At 39.8% G+C, this 18206-nt stretch overlaps 1 protein-coding gene and 1 long non-coding RNA gene across 4 annotated transcripts in view; one reads left to right on the forward strand and one right to left on the reverse strand.

Annotated features, from left to right (window-relative positions):
- Window positions 1-18206, forward strand: part of LOC306798163 (uncharacterized protein) — a 42794-nt gene that overhangs the window by 13785 nt on the left and 10803 nt on the right. Inside the window, exons 10-15 of the mRNA XM_079298070.1 lie at window positions 940-1085; window positions 1868-2011; window positions 2814-2978; window positions 3646-4021; window positions 15562-15705; window positions 16818-16881. Of these exons, the coding sequence (XP_079154196.1) occupies window positions 940-1085; window positions 1868-2011; window positions 2814-2978; window positions 3646-4021; window positions 15562-15705; window positions 16818-16881 (1039 nt within the window). The remainder of the gene's footprint in view (window positions 1-939; window positions 1086-1867; window positions 2012-2813; window positions 2979-3645; window positions 4022-15561; window positions 15706-16817; window positions 16882-18206) is intronic.
- On the reverse strand, window positions 4410-10411 carry LOC306806243. Of its 3 annotated transcripts, XR_013775432.1 has the most exons (3): window positions 9229-10411; window positions 8058-8146; window positions 4410-7219 (listed from the first exon to the last, which is right to left on the reverse strand). It is a non-coding gene; the product is annotated as an uncharacterized lncRNA (long non-coding RNA). The 3 variants fall into 3 exon arrangements; XR_013775433.1 differs by having other exon boundaries at window positions 4410-7195; window positions 8058-10411; XR_013775434.1 differs by having other exon boundaries at window positions 8058-10411.

The following is an 18206-nucleotide window of genomic DNA, read 5'->3' on the forward strand; positions in this document are numbered from 1 at the left end:
AATTTATTTTTACTTGTGAAAATGGTCCTTTTTTAAGTACAGACACAGCTGCTAATCCTCAAGAACACAAGGCAGAAATGCTTGTTGCAGGACATTTAAGCTCCAATGTTTGACTGCTGTGAAGTAAAAAAGTGTTCAGGTGGAATTTCAGATGGAAAGTGATTCAATTTGTGTTAATAGCCTCTTGTCCAGTCAGTGGGCACTACTGAAAGGAGCCTGGCTTCCTCTACTCCACTCCTTCCTCCTATCAGCTATTTGCACACATTGCTGAGATCCATGCCCTGCCCCTGAGCCTTCTCTTCTCCAGGATGAGCAGTCCCTGCTCTCCTGTGTGATGGATGATCCAGTTCCTTATCTCACACCACTGCCACATCTTGCTCCTGCAAATTCATCCATCTCTTGTATTAGGTAGCCCAAAGCTGGCCCCACTCCTCCAGGTGTGACCTCACCAGTGTTGAGCAGAAGTAAAGGATCATTTCCCTTACCTCTGGCAGTGTATTTCCTAAGGCAATCCAGGATGTCTGGGATCTGGTTATTACTCCTTATATGCAGGATTTGCATTTTGCTTTGAACTTCATGAGGTGCTTTTTTCATTTGTCCATCCTGTCAAGGTTCCTATGGATGCTGGCTGTTGCAACAGATTTCCCTTTGAACTTTGTGTCACCTGCAAAACTGCTAATGGTGCACTCTGTCCAGCTCTGGGGAGAAAATCCAACAAACCCAACCCAAAAAAAACCCTAAAGCAACTAAGCCCAGTATGTTTTTAGTTAATGAAATTTTTAATTAGAGGGGTATATTTATATTTTATTTAGCTTCTTAGGTTTATAGAGATAAAATATTTAATGTTTTTGTATTTGTGGATAGATGAATCTGTCTTATATTCAGCATGGATATTCAGATATGTACAGATGTTTCGCTTTTACCTTTTGTTAATGACAGAGAGGGGTTGCCTCATGGACTTGCTGTATCTGGAACAAAATTTAACATTTCAAAAGTGAAAGTAAAGGACTATGCTCATAAATTCTTCTGCCACTTCATATATGGTTCTCAACAATTTACAGCCTACATCAAATTGGAATACCCGGGTAAGAGATCTCTTCTTGATAAAATGGTGATCATTGACTTACTTCTCAGTTTAGTTTTACAATGCCCTACCTAGAGTTAAAGCTGTGTGAGGTACTTTTATACAAAATGGACAGTGCATCTCAGTACCTTTCTTTGTGAATTTGTCACATTCTTAGCAAAATGAAAGAAAATAGGGCTTTTAATTTGCTTTGTTCTTCTCTCATTCATTATTTTTGGACTGAAAGTGGATATGAGCTCTAACTTGCTACATAACTATAATTTCTTCATAAGATTATCAGGGTAGGATTTAGCCTCAGAAGTTCTTTAATGCATTGACTAGAAAGTGCAGTTTGTGGAGGGTGTTTGTTTTAAGGACAGTAAATGAGCAGGTTCATTGACAGGTCATTGAAGGGGCAGAGACAATGGAAAGCTAGTTGGTCTGGGGAGATTAGCAGGTCGGGAAATCACCTCCCCACCTTTGACTTCCTTGCTTTCTGACTGATTGTACAAGAATTCTCACTCTACTGCTCTGCTGGGTTATATGTCGATATTTTATTTTGTTGTTTTAGCTGAAGAGTAGCCTCATTTACCATATTGTGATTTTCTCTGAAAGACAGAAGTAGGCTTATCAGATAACAGTAATGGCAGAAAGCATACATAAAACATTTTGTCCTGTTCTTTCACTCCTTTTAAAACAAAAATATTTTAATGCTTAAAATATTTAGAACAATTCTTGTCTTTCCCTGATTTTAGTTTATAGTTGTACTTTATTTGTTTTCTTTCTTATTCTATGTTGCTGCAGCTCGAAACATTCAGGGATACTTAATTGGAGGAGGAGTTTCCTTGGTATTTTTGGTATTTTTTACTCTCTTTATCTACAAGATCTTCAAAATTGATATTGTGCTTTGGTATCGGGACTCCTGCCATCCTTTCCTGGGGAAAAAAGGTATATTTATGTAACAGTGTTGAGTGTGGTTTTGAACTTCCACCTTTACTTGCAAAGCAGTTTGTTACTATCATGGATCATGATTGGCCTTCCTTGGGGTTTTTGAAAGGATAATACTGGTTTTAGGATGTTTAGAATTAGTTCAGATGACAAAAGCAATCTAAAGGGGAAAAAATCAGCAACTTTCCAGGAATCCAGAAGTATCACTGCTTTTCCTGAAGACCCACCCCAGTGGTTTGAATACTGTTCTGACAGCAGTTTTTCAGATTACTTTTAATTACTGTTGTTACAGAAAGCGATAATACATTAGAATTGTTAAGTGGTTTTTATTTTCCATAGATGAAACAGGAAAAATATAATTTTGGTTTGTTTTCTATTTAAAGACACGCTTATTTTACTTTCTGGAAATTTTGCTTTCGTGGCATTAAAAAAAAAAAAATGTTGATAGGGATGTTGTCTATGAGAGTATGCTGAAGTATGGGTGATTTCCAAACATTTGAGAGGAGATACTTTCTGTTTCTCTAGCCATGTGTCTTCCAGAGGTACTGATATTCTCTTAGATTTTCTTGGAAGTCTTTTAAATTACATCTTTCTGAAAAGTTTTATCCAAAGTATCTAGAACAATTTGGATCTTGAAATTTGACTTACTTTTTGTTGTCATCTCTAAGTGGTTGCTGTGGTTTGAAACTCCAGGTTGCAACATCACCCATGAGTTATATGGCAACTGTAATTTTAAGTTTGCTTGCTTGCTCTTTTATCTTTAGAATTCAATTTCACAGAAATTCTGTTGTTTACTCCTTAGTTTCAGATGAGAAGATCTATGATGCTTATGTTCTGTATCCAAAGAACAGAGAAAGCTGCTTGTCTTCATCAGATATTTTTGCTCTGAAGATACTGCCAGAAGTCTTAGAAAGACAGTGTGGATATAACCTCTTCATACTTGGGAGAGATGATTTACCAGGAGAAGGTAAGTTAGTGTGTTTTGGTTTTTTTGGGTTTTTTTTGGGGGGGATTTTTTGTGGGTTTTTTTTTTTTTTTTTACAGTTGAAGGATTTTGATAGAGAAGGAAGGGTTCCCTGAGAAGTGGAATCTAAAGTGCTGCTTAATTTTTCCAGCTTAAAAAAATTCAATAGTCTGTTCTCAGGGTTTAGCCATGGAGTTTTTGTGTGGTATTTACTATATTTCACTGTTTGTGAGTTAAATGACTGGAATGCCATTGGTGGGGGAAAACTTTTTTCCGTTCCACTTACATGTAACAAAACCCATTGAACATATCAGAACAGACTGTTTAAGATAAAAAGATCCTGTGGTTCTGAACCTTATTTTTTAATTCTTTTTTATTTGTACCTATAATGGTAATAAAATGGCATTACCAAGTTGATAGTTGGTACCTCTTCTCTGTTTCTGCACAAAAAGGATATAGACAGAATCTGATGGGGTCAGATTGTGTTGCATTGGCCAGATCTCTGTGGCTGGCTAACCCAAGGTAACTGCTTGCATGCTCACATCCTCTCCCTATTTTGATGTAATTTTTGTGTATTTTGTGTTGGTTTAAATATCAGTTAATGAACCAGCTTCAGAATACTGGTAACAGAAATGTACAACCTTAATTTTTCACAACCTTTACTCTACAGCTGTGATCAGCGTTGCTGATGAAAAAATCCGTCAAAGTAGGAGAGTGATAATTGTTTTAGTACCAGATCCCTCCTGTTACACCGTTCTGGAAGATGAGTCTGAAAAGCAGCTAGCCATGCATAGTGCTCTTATCCAAGATGGCATTAAAGTAATTCTCATTGAACTTGAAAAAATACAAGATTATGCAACCATGCCAGAATCCATCAGATATATTAAGCAGAAGCACGGGGCTATCCGATGGAAAGGGGACTTCTCAGAAAGGTCTCACTCAGCAGGAACCAGATTCTGGAAGAAAGTGCGCTACCAGATGCCATCCAGAAAAAATGGCTCTTTGTCAGAATTGCATTTGTTACCAAAAGACTTGAATTTGCCTTAAATAACAAATGAGAAATGACACTTAAAGACTGGATCAGTTCACGCAATTGCTGATGGATTGACTGAAGGTTACGTGGATCTGTTTTGTGCAATCTCATCCAAATTTACTGGAGTGAAGGTACTACAGCTTCATCTACAGATAGGAATCTTTTTTTACTTCTGGCTGGATCAACAGAAGACTTTGAAATATCATCAGTAGCACATGTAGGAAGTATATAAGTACGTTTCCAAGAATGATTCTGTGAAATTCCCTTGTATTAAAAAGAAGACAAAAAACTATCAAAAAATTGAAACTGATGAAGAAATTTTTTTTTCCGTTTCAATATGAAGGGAATTACACTAATTATGGTTATGATACTACGTAATGGCTGCTGCCAGTAAATGTTAGTTTCTTTTTTAATGAAATGGCACAAACCTTTTCTTTGTTACAAGTTTGTTATTTGCCTTGTTCAGTTTGAGGAAAGATAAATCCCCCTGTGTTATTGCATCAGTGTGTTATCGTCCAGGAAAAAAGGTAAGAAATAATCCCAGCCCTCCAAAAGTGCTGTTGAATCTTTTGTTCATGTTGAACCTTAAATACTCTTCTCTGATCTTTTTTACATTTGAAAGATCAATGCCATTTTTATTCACTTGCTACATGCAGATGTTGTAAAAACACCTTTGTAATCTGTATCGAGACAAAAAAATTAATCTCCAGAGAACTTAAATGGCTTAATATATTTATTTACCCAAGTGGAACAACTGGCTAATGACACAAAGTCTGTCAGGGGTGGTACAGGGTGATTGACTTCACCCACCTTACCTTAAGGACATGTCAAGGGGCAGAGAGAGAGATGCCCTGTGTTACCCCCTGCAGCTGCTTGCTTTTCTCCTTTCCCTCTGCTCTGATATGTAAGGAATCTGAGATGGCTGTGCTGGAGGCTGCAGTCACAGCTTTCCAAACAAAAGGGAAAGGAAGTTGTGTAAAATGTTGAATCCTTTCTCTTTCATTTTAAAATATTTTTAATAGTATTTTGTGTGCTCCAAGTCTTCAGTCTAAAGTTATGTTTGACTTTTAGGCACTAATGCAGTTTGCAATGATAAATTCTTTTTTGGGGGCAGAGAATTTATTTGATTGATTAAAAAAAATTAATCAGACCTTTTTAAAATTAATTTTATAGAAACAGGAGATGAGAGCCAAATTGCCCATGTAATTTCAGTCTATTCTTGAAAGTTATGCTTTTAGGTTGTGAGATCTTATTGTATAGGGAAGCCTCAGGAATTGACTGTTAATGCTGCATGCAACTCTGAATTTCTGTGTCCTATCAGCTTTTTTTTTGCAGCACCTTCTGCTCTCCTCCCATTCAAACTCCAGCCTATATTTTCTCTTGCAGCTCCTTTATCTTGAAACAAGCAACTTGCTTTTGTGTCCAACTCCATCACTTTCCAAGCTCTACTTGAAGGCTGTTGCTAATATAGTATTAGGCAGAAGATTTCTCACTAGTAGCTCCACTTGTTTATCTGAAAAAAAATCATGTTCTGCAACCTTCAGAATTCATCTATTCATTTACATACTCCAGTGTTGGCTTTTCTTTTTTCATGGCTCAAGCAATTTTCTTATGCCTCCATACTCAACCAAACAAAACTGTTCTGGCTGGTAAGTGACAAAAACTTCCACAGTAGATTTTTCTCCCACCTAAATTACTTTGGTTTCCTCAGTGTGTGCTGGAAACTTGAAACAGTGCTTTTGAGAGACATTGCCTTCTGAGCTTTGTGAGTTACGTATGTGTTTGGCCAGAATGGAATAAGAATATCTTAATTTCAAGAGGAAGGGGAAAAATGCATTTGAAATGTCAGATTAACTCAAACTGTTATGGTACTAAAATGTTTTATTGATGAGTCTCATGTATGTACAGACCTATGCAGGTACTTTTTTAATTCTGTGTTTTAGTCACAGGAGAAGTTTCAGGGGAGAATCAGTCCTAGTCATGAAGTGCCACATTTACTTAGCTGCTCATGCAGTCTGCCTTTCAATATGGTGTGTGTTCAGTGGCAGTCTATTGGTAGGCACAAAGAGCCTTGAGATCCATCTGAAATTACTGAAAGCATCTGAACAAGGCTAATTGTTACAGTTCACATTAATAGACAAATCAAACAAGACAAAAGCTGTATGGTTTGGTCACAAAACTCCTATTTAAGAAGACCCCTGTATCAAGTGTGAAGATCAGACTGGCATTATGGTATTTGTACTCTGAGAACTAGGGTGTAACACTGACTTTGTGCTCTCACCTTGACAGCTCACAGTATGCAGGCCAGCCAACAGAGTTCCAGCGACCTCAATCCTCCTAATTACTTCTGCTGACTGGAACAGATTGAAAGGAGAACTGCTACTTGTTATCCCTAACTTTAGGAATTAAATGTTATTTTACTGAGCCAAAATATGTTTAAAAAAATATTTATTCCTTTTGATGTGTTTATACAAATGATGCCTAAGTTTTCATGTGTGTTATGTAAAGGCACTTTGAGGAAGAGTCCATTTTAAAATTTAATAAAGGCACTACATATTTTTTTCATACAGCATGCTTTTATTTTGCCCTCATTTCTCTATTAAAGCATGCTGAGAATGGTCAATGGCAAGTGGCAGTTGTGACTCAGTGGTTTAATAAGACTGCTGTAACAGATCTTCATTCAGGCTGCTGCCAGTCAATCTGGTGGTGGTACAACACTAGCACAAACCACCTCACCCTGCCTGGGCAAACAGAGGCTGTGAGCTTGGCTCTGCTCTCTCTGGTACTCTTCTTGCAGCAAGGTGAAGCTAGAGCAGCCCCAAGGCTGCTGCATTGCTCTCTGGGACCAGCACAGTGCACAGCAGTGCCATTCTGAGCAGCCTTCTGCTGTGGCTCCTCAGGAGCAGGGGAAATGCAGTTTTTGTATTTCTTGGTTGTTTAAATATGCTAGGTTAGTTTCTCTGCCCTTCTTCACTTTCTAAATTGCATTTAAAAAGGACACCTTAATTTTTTTGTCCATATAAACACACAAATGTAGGTGATAAATTGATAGTTCTCTTGGCTAGAATGGCTCTAGAAGCGAAGGTGGCTCAGTGCATCTGAAGAGCATCACTGAGTAACTTTCCCACACACCTTGTCCTGATGGACTGCTCCAGCTCTGCAGGGCTTGTAGCAGGCTTCTCAGCACCTTGTGGGCAAAACCAGCAGTTAGCTATGATACACAAAGTGGGGGGAAACAAAGGGTTTTCAGAGATGTTTTAATGTGAAAAGGATTGCTGTTGTTACCAGCAAAATTGCTTTCTGCAGGAGTGTTACAGATTTTGAATTAGATTATTTGTATTGTCTTAATTATTTGTTATTTGTATTGGTTTTTTTTTTTTTTTTTTTTTTTAATAGCTGTTATTGCATTTAGAAATTCAATCTGTCTAAAGACAGAGGTTTCTTAGATTGAGAGGGATCTTGTTCTGATTGTGGGTCCCTAGAGGGCAGTCCTGGGCCACCTACTCTGAGGCAGCTGACACTTGGGATATCCTTGGGCTAGAGGCAACAACGACTTAAACCTTACGGTAGGCTGGACAGTCTGTAGCAGCAACTTCAGCATTTCTGAACAACGTGTGGCAGCTGTGATTTTTGAACAGCCAGTGCATTAAGCTTTTCTGGACAACATGTGGCAACAACAAATTAAACTTTTAGGAAGAGGAAGAAAGGGAGAAGGAAAGGGAAATAAAGACAAAAAAATCTGAGTCAGCACCCAGAGTTTCAGCACTGTCTCTGGTCGGGTTCCTGCAGATGGTGAGTGCAGGGATGATGGGTTCACACCCTGTCCCTCTCTGTTTTGCTATTTATAAACCAATCCTTGCCCATGTGCATTTTGTTATTCTTGAGCTTTTTGGAAGCAGACTGGGGGGGTCTTATGGTTTCAAATCCCTGACAGATGCAAGTGCACTGCTATCTCAAAATTGTTTTTAGAAATAGTTAAAGATAAGCAAGGATCCCAGAAAAGTACTCTTCTGCCTCCACAAGAACCTCTTTTTTTAACTACACCTTACCTAGTTCACATGGTAATGCTGCTTTTCTCTTCAGCCAAATGTTTGAACCATTAACTCTTTCAGGTTTTCAGTTTCTCACACTGATACGACTGAAAAAGGAGTGGAAGGAATTGCTTAATGAAAATCACATTCGGTTGCTTGAGAAAATGTTATAACATTTATGTAAGTTATTAGTCAGTCTTCAGTCTTGTGTAAAAAAGTGATACAATTCCATGGATTTTTCTATAATTTCTCTATCTAAATCCAAAAGTTTGATGTGATGACTCTAGATTAATGAGGAATGTTGAATTGAAACACCCAAGAAAATGGTTTTCTTCAATTATGGTAATCCATTCTAAAATATCAAGTTGTCATAGAATTGTTAAAACTTTGTTAATAGTCTTGTGTTTAGTAGCACATTCACTTTCAAATTCAGAGCCCAGGAACCCAGGTATTACCCAGCTGTTCTTTAGCTGGTGCTTGTTGCAAACGTGCAACTATGGACCCAATGCTGAGTTCACAGATAGTCTGTGAACTATAGGTCTGGTCACATTCAGAATCTGGATTAATGAATAACAGGATTTATTGACTGCAACATCTGTGGTCCTTTTGGATTGCCAGTGATAAATTAATTAACTGTAGAGAAGCTGCATACAGCACTAACAACATTATTGCAATCACAACCTCAAGATCCTGGGTCAACACTTGGCATAGCTGAGGACACAAAATTTACCAAAAGGTATCCCTTCTGGGGAGGCCAAGGACAACAAGCCCATTAATCTGTCTCTGCAATTTTGTGTCAGATTATCATCCCCTCCAAGATATGAAATTGGGGTACACTTTATGCTTTATTAGCTACTGTTTTTCAAAGTGCTGTGAAGCGGGGCTGCAGTCAAACCTTACATTCTTTGTTGTCACATTGTACAGAGCATTTCTCCATAGGAGGTGTACTTGGTTTGTACAAAATATTCCTGGGTACCAGAAATGTGGCTTCCCCCTCACTTCATGTTCCTCCCCAATGTCATGGCAATACAAATCACGATCTCCATCGGCTTTCCATGATTACAGTGGGTTGTCTGACATACTGAGCTTTGCTTTATCCAACAGTACTCTTGCTACCAGTTACTCTTCTAGTCAAATGATGTTGGTTATGAGTGGAAATGACTATCCCAGAAGTTATATCAACACTTACCAGTTCTTGAATGGCAAGGGTGGTGAGTAGCAAGCAGGCTGCAGTATGTGGTAGTTCCTAAGGCTGTCAATGTGGGCAGTCTGGATGCCCTCCTAGTACTGCATTGTCCCTTCATTGCCTCAGGGTGGAAGGAAAGCAAGTTCAGGCAGGTAAGTCTTCTGGGGATGAGCAGAAGTGTAAATAAAACTTCTGAGAGCCGTCTGTGACTCCAATATTAAAGGATTTAATTCTTTGCCATGCTGTTGAGCCTAGCTGCACGACAAGCTGTATCCTGACCCACACGGGGATGTCATGTGGATTTAAACCTCCTCTTTGACCTTCCCTGGAAGAAAATCCAGTCTGCAGCCAGAAGGGGGTCATGAACATGCCCTGTTGCAGAGCCTCAGCATGCAAATGATCAATGCTTTGAGAGGCTGAAATATTATGAGAAGTTCAATGCAAACCTTTGATTAACACTGAGTCAAGGTTGCCAGCCTTCATTTCCCATTCCACAAAGACCCAATCTGTCAGAGGCTGCTACTTTGTTTTTCAGTCCTTGTTTTCAACTCTTGCTTTATTCACTCAGGAACCTCGATGTTGTTCATTTCCTGAGCAATCTGTTCTGCCTAGACTACCCGTGTAAATAAAAATATTGTTGAAGTTTCCGTGTTACAGATTTTTTCCAACAAACCACTGCTATGACTACAAACTTTAAACAGTTAATAACAGAGATTAGTTGCTTGTAAAAGTCTTACCTAATGTTACAGAAATGTTTTCAGTTGGATTTTTGCATGCAACTGGAAAAGGCAGCAAGGAGTTACAGAAGCCTTGAAGCCATATCAGTACCATGTTAGTCCTAAGAATAGATAATAATTCAAACAGTGAAAAGTGACAGTGTTGGTGCTTGTTTGTTTCTGTCTTAAAAAGAAAATAATGGAAGGCTGGTAGGTGGATTGAGATGATAAACTAATCAGCAGATGAGGTACTAACCAGTCAAAAGACTTCTTCTTTTTTTATTAAATTAATGACTTGAGTGTTCTGCTACTACATAGGTAAGGTATTTCACAAGAAAGCTGTATCTTAGTATAAAATGATAATGTTCAGGCGTTTCAGGATTTTTTCATCCAATGCTATATTCAAACCCAACAGCCCAAACAAATAGAATGATATTTAAAAAAGAGTTATACCAGGCACAAATAACAATAATTCATCTGCAGACTTGCTTTTTTTCTTTTTTTCTTTTTTCCCTCCCCTGTTCATTAGCAAAACAGAATGTCACTCTATTATTTGCTAGTGAAAATTCTAGGCTAGTGCTTTTTTTCTTAGATAAATTTTTGTATTTACATGTTCAAGAGGAAAATGAGCTTATTTTTCCAAGAAATCTTATTATTGAAATTAAACTTGGTAACTACAGTGGAGCTTAAGGGGGAAATGCCAGAGAGGAGACATGTCTGATGGGAAGCATGCAAAAACATTTCTGTGAGAGGAAATTTAGTACATGCTGGCATCTGGTAGAAACTTGTTTTAATGACCTACAGTGAAGTTCTTACAAAGATGCTGGAGTAATTTCTTGACTAGTTTTAAATAATATAAAAACTCACTTCAAGTGGGAGATTTGACTGTCTCTGAATTGCCCAAAGAAGCCCTTTTAGGAAGTTAGAGACCTACATTTCTCTCTTTTGCATTTTCTTGAAAGTTGTGGTGATTGATGCAATACTTCCATTATTTCTTTCTTTACCATTTCTCACTTAGCTCAAAGTTCTTGTGGTTGGTTGGTAGTAGGGCTCCTTGCACCAGAATTTTTAACTGTCTTTAGCTGTTACATGGCCTTGAACCTGTACTCTGTCTGCAGAAAGGGGCTATGCTTGTGTAATTGCATATATAAAGTGCAGTGCACAATCCTAAGGTTGCTAAGAACATTCTAACAAAGTAATTGTGAAGACTTGCAGGAGACAATCTCATAGAGAATTTTCTTTGGCAATTTCCATTTAATCTTTTTAACATTTAAGCCCAAACGCTGCCTTTCATTTCTTAGAGGACTTAATCTCAAGCCTCCTTGATACAGCTTTATGACAGTGAGTGTCACATGTATTTGATTATAAATGCTTTTTTTTTTTCCTCGTCTGTGACCCAAACATTGGCTGTAGATATCTGTGCAATGTGTATATATACAGCACCTAGAAGGCTTGAGCTTGAGAAACACAGGGTTGAAAGAGCTGCCTCTGCCCTTTGCCTAGCTGGTTCCTATCTCAGGTTTCTAGTTATGTTGTTCTCTCTGTGTTACCACACTTCATCCTAATAAAGGAGTTAGTTGTCCACTAGTATATACTGGATGTATTGTTTATAGGCAGAAGTTGTAGTCTGTCTTCAGTTTAACCTAGACAAGCCAAATTAACTTAAAACTTCCCTGAAATGTAAGCTTCTTATTTCCCTAGTATACCCATAGTTAGTGAAGTCTCTTGGAATTTGTGAACATATTAACAGGACAGAGCACAACATTTCATCTGAAGGTGGGCCAGTAGGCTGAAGAGTGTTATCAGGGATGTGAGGGCATGCAGAAGTTGCTGATCCATATGAGAGTTGATGCAAGCAGGCTCAGGCCTGAGCTGTGCTGGAGGTACCCGTGCTGCAGGTACAAGTGGAGCCAGCTCACACTTGGCACCTGGCAATGGCTCCACCCCATGTCCCAGCTTAACTTGAACTGAAACAGCCTGTTTTCATACACCATCCTTTTTCATGACAGCAAAGATGATGGATAGAGTTTTCTATTCCTGAGGACACCTTGTAAAACCCTAAATCCTTCAGTGCTGGCAAATGTCCCCACAGATGGGATTTGTGTGATGCTGATGAGAGGTCTGGCTGAGGCTGCACAGCACTGGAAGAGACATAAGATTATCTGTTCTATCTCCTTTTACCTCCTCATATTATCTCCAATAACCCAAATTTTAATCAATATCCCATGGATTCTGAGCACCTTTCCCACTGGACTCTTTAATGGAGACTTGCATCAGTGCATTGAAGGTGTCTGGTACTTCTCTAACTCTACTGGAAACAGTTCACCTGATTTAAGGCAGCATCTTCTATTTTAATATACTGGTGAATTATAGGAATCCTGGCCACTGTTCCCAACCCTCAACAATCACAATTGTACTTAGTCTTTGATTCTTGATGGCAAGTGATTATTTTTGTGTTTAAAATTAAAGAAAATAAAACAGTGGTGTAATTTCTGAGTGCAGAAGGAGTAAATGGGTAAATCATCAGTATGAGCCAAGCTGCAGGGTCACATACTTATTTTCTAACTATTGTGCCATTTGTAAATTACATAGGAAAACTTCCATTATTTTGTACTGCTAGGACTAATGAAAACATGGACATGAAAGCCTGGCTAATCCCCTGGCAAGTTCCCTCCAAGGCAGTAACTACTGCCACACCTTGGCTTCTCCCTTTTCAAGTATCTGTTTCCTTCTTTTGCTAGGTGGCTTCCCTGTCAGCCCTGCAAGTCCAGCTTTGCAACAGAGCTCAACTTTCTCTGCTCACCATGACAGCTGGTTACCACAATGAAGGCAGTAAGGGTATTGAAACAAAACAGACTAATGTGATGCAACCAAACACTGCAACATTACTTTCATATTTTAAATGTCCAATTTTCCTGCCCTAGCTGTAGGAGGGATGATTCAGCAGGCACAGGTAAAACATAAGATTACTGGATTCTGTAATAGCCTTAAAAGAACCTAACCATTATATTTGCTTGTCCTAAAAACATCAGGGCAAGTATTGCCCTGATTTTTGCAGTTCAAATCAGTTGGTGTGGAGGACCTGGTGACCACATGAGGCATGTTTGAAGAGACACAATTTCAGACTAACTGCAGTCAGGCACTGTTGATTGACAGCCCAGCTAGTTGGAGTTATCTTCAAGTTTTGGCTCATCTGAAGGGAATCTGTTTGATGGGCTCCAGAATTGTTTTGTGACATAAGTGTTCTTTTGATCCCAACAAAAATGCTAATGCAGCCACACATGCCAAGGAGATGATATATATGAAAAGGGAGAGTTGCCAATACTGAAAATTGAGAAAGACAAGTGATCTTGAAAACTGGAACAAAACTACTGGACGACATCTCAGGCAAATTCATCCCATCTCTCCCTACAAAAATGCTCTCACTCTTATTTTCCTCTAAGTGTAACTCAAAAGGATTGAATTATTTATCACAGGCACTGCACTCCCTTAATTGGCTATATAATGTTTATCAAATAAAGAAAGCAGATGCTACCACCTGATGGAAAAAACCACTTCTCAGTAATACCTTATTTAGTATTACACACTTTAGAGAAATGCTATATACTAAATGCTATCCTCAAGTCCAGTCTTAATTTGCAAAGAAGTAGCCTTTTCTGAACTTCTTATCTGAGCTGCAGAAAGGTACACCATGATCATCACTCTGCTGCAATCCATTTTCAAGGATGGCACTGGTGGATGGATAGACCCTTCTTGTGCTAAGTATGACTGTTTTTTCTATCTTAGCACTTTATGAGGCAAAATACATCTGAATGTTTGCATAGATAAAAAAAAAAAAAAAAAAAAAAAAAGAAAAGAAAAAGTAAATTCCTCTGCATAGGATCTGGAGGATGTTTGGGTAACATTTTGCTTAGCATCACTTTCATTGGTGGATCTGCTGATTCCTGCTCTGCTTTGAAGTGTCCCCAGTGGCAATACTAAATGTTCATGCAGACTAATGTCACTGTCCACCTTCCTCAGACAACCCACTCCTCTGCTCTTCCCTGCAATTTTTGTCTTATGACTGCCATAGTCTGTGTATTTTTGCTATTTCATGAAATCCAGCCATTTCAGCTTTATTACACTTTTTTTTTCTGAATTCTGGTTCACATTCAATGAGCAGTTAAATGATTGATAGTTCTGAATTTACCTGTTAATTTTTGTGATATTTTAACAGTTTTTTACACCAGAAGCCTTTTTACCAGAAGCATTTCTTCACTATTAGTATCATTACAATGAATATAGGAGAAAAAGCCCCTTAACAACTGCATACAGCAGAACCTCTAGCATGTGTACCTCAAATACAATTCTTATGCAGTTATTATTTTTTTTTAATCAGTGTTTCTAGAGCAATATAGTAGAGACTTCAATCAGATTCCAGTCACAGATGTTTTTGGGTGGTGTAAAATAATACAGAAACTAAAAATATTGCAAAATCATGCATTGTTTGACCTAATACAAGAAGTTAATGAGAAACATTTCCAAAATGAAATATGGATAGAAGCAGTGACCAAGGAGAGACAAGCTCACTGCATAAATCCTGCTGCGTTTGCCAAGTCAGGAATGAATTCATTTTCTGTGTACCTCCCAAAAGTTTTGGGTCTGGAAGAGTTGCAATGTGCCTCCAGCTAGCATGACATACCTTGTATTGATGGAAGACATATACAGGAACAGCAGGGCATAATCTTTCATCTTAACTTACTGCAGCTAGTGGGCAGGATGTTTGAACATGTTTCCATTTGGTAAATATAACAGCACCAGAACATGCAATGAAACAAGTTCATCAGAAGCGTGATGGAAAGGGATGGAAGGGACAGGACATGTCTGGATTATTCTCCACATTTTTTTGCTTAGTAAATGTTATGGTGCATTTTAAACAATAATGAGAACATCTGCCTTGATAGTTCTCTAGTCCATGATTGCTGCCTGATTTTTGAGGAACATAAGAAAGAGCTTTCCCCTACCTTAATTTCTATTTTATTAGTTAGTCAACAAGTAAGTGGCAGTGCAGCATTAAAACTGCCACATTTTATTTGGTGCTTAACAAAATAGTTTGAGGAACTTCTTTGAAAAACTCTGGCTCTAGCTGTGGTGTGAAACAGAGAACTAACAATCACCAAAGAACATACTGTTCCCAGAACAGCCACACGTTAAGTAATCTCTGCAAAATATCAGGACTACTTAGTAGCTGTTAAGTTTTTAGACAAAAACTTAGGGACTAAATGAGACTAACCTGTACGTTCAGGATTCCAAATTTCTCAGAGACAGTCTGGGTAAGTCAGACCAAGCAGCCCAAACAGCCTATTGAAAAAGAGAATAAATCAGCTGATGTCCCCGAGATGCTCCTGCCAACAGACTCCACGGAGACTTGAAGGGCTCTTTCTCTTCAGTGACACGGTCTCTTCAGCTAGGGGAATTTGCAGTTCGTACTTTAAAACAAACAAACAAACAAACAAACAAACAAAAAAGTGCCCTGAGATCTCGCAATCTTTTCTGGGAGGATTTCCTGGGGCCGAGGCTGAGCTGCAGCGAGGGGCTGGGGTGGCGGCTCAAGCGCTTTGTTTTCGGAGCTTGCCAGGAGTTACCTGAGCCGGGGGCACGGGGGGACGGGTGGTGGCCCTGCCGTGCCCCGGGGGCACCTCACGGTCCGGGGGACACCAGGTTGGCAGGCGGGGAAGGCGAGGCGTGGCTGGGAGGAGCGGCTGCCGGCTGCCCCGAGGAGCAGGTAGGGATTCCCCGGGCCCGGCCCCAGCGAGCCCGGGGGTGACGGGGCTCGGGGTCTTGGCCGGGGGTGGCCGGGGCGGCAGCGGGCGCGGGCGGCGGGGCCCGGCAGGTGCGGCAGGGAGCGCGGCTCCTGAGGGGGCCGGGCGGCCTCAGCCGGGCCGGGACCGTCCGAACCCGCCGACGCCTCGCTTTTGGGGCTGGCAGGTGGCTCGGAGCGGGGTGGTGTCTGCTGGGGACAGTGCGGGACTGGGGTGAGAGCTCTGGAAAGCGGCCAGCCCTGACCGCGGCTCGTTCCCACAGAACGCGAGCGGCGGGCGCGTCCCCCTGCACCGCCCCGGAGCCGCAGCCCCTCCCAAGGACGTGCTTCCACCACACCTCGTATTCAAACGAGGAGTATTGCGAAATGATTTCCTGCCGTAGCCGCTGAGGGATGCCAGCGTTTCACAGAAACACGGCTGTCGCGATAGTCGCAGTGCTGTCACTGCATCCTGACGGGGCTAACTCAGCCCTGCCACACTGACCGGTATGTCCCGTGAAGGAATGAATGCGTGTCTTTGCTGTCATCTTCTTTTTCGTGGTCAAAAGTGAGATACTTGATTAATCTCTCTAGAAGAGGCATGGCGTACCTTGCAGTTAATAGGAGCATTTAAATTTATATATATATATCTGTATGTATATGCATTTTTTATTATTTAAAATGTTTCTAGGCTTATATACCAGCAATAGTGTGACTTGCTGTTGATTCTCTCAGTTCTGAGGATTGTTGCGTGTTTGAATCAGTTTGTGCTTTTGAATAAGAGGTTCAAATGAACCTGCCACAAGTTTGCCAAAATTGGTGAAACCTTTGATCCTTCAAAGTTTTGAGGACACTTCTTTTTTTAGTTGAGTGGATTAACTTTGGAAGGACTAAAAAGCAGATGAAAAGGTGGTTATGCCAATTTAATGAGAAATTTTAGTGAAAATTGTCTACATGCTGTCATCAATGCTGTAATTGTAATCTTCCAAGCAGTTTATTTGTTGGGTTTTTTTTGGTGGGTGGGGGGGGGGGGGGGGGGGGGTTTTTTTTGCAATAATTTCTTTTAAACTGCAATTGATAAAAATATTTCCTTTCAGGGTGAAACTTTATGGACAAGGCTTCGCATACCTGAAATTTAGCTGTTTATCATGGCAGAATGTGGTAGGAAAAACATTTGCAATTGGTTCTGCAGTTGTATGTATGTTATTTTCACCCTTATTTGTGTGAATGCATACACAGACAAGAGCCTGGTTTTGCTTATTGTGTCTACCTTCCATAGAAATGGAAATTTTTCACTGTGAAAACTGAGAGACGAAGTCTCTCAAAGTAGTGTGTATGGTTTTACACAAGGCTGCATATATGTTTGCAAGTCTTCTATGTTGACAAAAGGGCAAATTATACATTGAGATAGAAAGAATGTTGAAATTATAGAAAAGCAGAATCCTGAAAGACTTTCTTTCAGGATATGGCAAAATACTGCTTCTGTATTTTCTGTATACTACTATCTGCTGAATCTACTGTTGGGGCAAAAAACTTCTTGAGAGAGCTCTTGTGAGACAGAGCACTAGAGCAAGGTAGTGTTGTAGAGAGCAGAGTTTGTGAAAAAGCAGTGATTCAAAGAAGTCATAAAACACCTGCTCATAAATGCAGTCTGTGCAGTTGTGTTTTCTCTTTATCTGTACATTTTCCTCTTTTTAAAAATGAAAAATTACAGATTTCTGAGAGTTACTCTGAATCACGAATAATGGAAAAGGTTGTAGCTTTTGTGCAACTATGTATAACCTACCACCCGAGATTTTAATGTTTTGTGTATTTCTGCAGTCAGGATTCCTTCAGGGCTCATCCCATCTTAGAGCTAGGCAAGAAAAGACCTGCCTGGTAATATGAGTGGAAATTTGCAGGGAGGGAGGAGGAAAGAGAAGGGGAAGAAGGGAAGCAGGCATTGCAAGGAGCAGCATGGATGACTCAAGGCATGGCACGCTGCTGAGTCAGCCAGTGAAATAAGACACAGCAGCTGGAAGTGTAATCTTCGACTCTTGTTGAAAATGGTGATCAGCTAAATGGTCCTCGTGGCAGGATGGGGTTCTCCATCTCATACTTCAGGTGGAATAGTTGCATTTGCTGTCTCACTGTGCTGTAAAAAACTATGGCAGGCTGAATAGAAAAAAAAAAAACCATAACAGTTAAGCAGGTCAAGATGAGGAGCAGCTTTCCAGAGGCATGGAACTAAGAGATCCTTCTCCAAACATGTTAGGGATCAGAGGACTGTTAAAGAGTCCTGACAATCATTTCCAAATATATAAATAAGCATGTAAAAGATGAATGCCTAGATTTTAGGTGAAGAAACATCACTACTAGAGTCTCAAACAACTCTGCTGCTCAGCCTGTATTTTGATGATCTAGACAGAGGGAATCTGTTCCAGTGGCAGAATTTGCCAAGAAAATAAAGCTATTCAGGCTAGAACATGGAGGTGTAAATTGTAAAG

Source organism: Erithacus rubecula (genome assembly GCF_903797595.1).
Source record: "Erithacus rubecula genome assembly, chromosome: 1".
In the NCBI taxonomy this organism is placed as follows: domain Eukaryota; kingdom Metazoa; phylum Chordata; class Aves; order Passeriformes; family Muscicapidae; genus Erithacus; species Erithacus rubecula.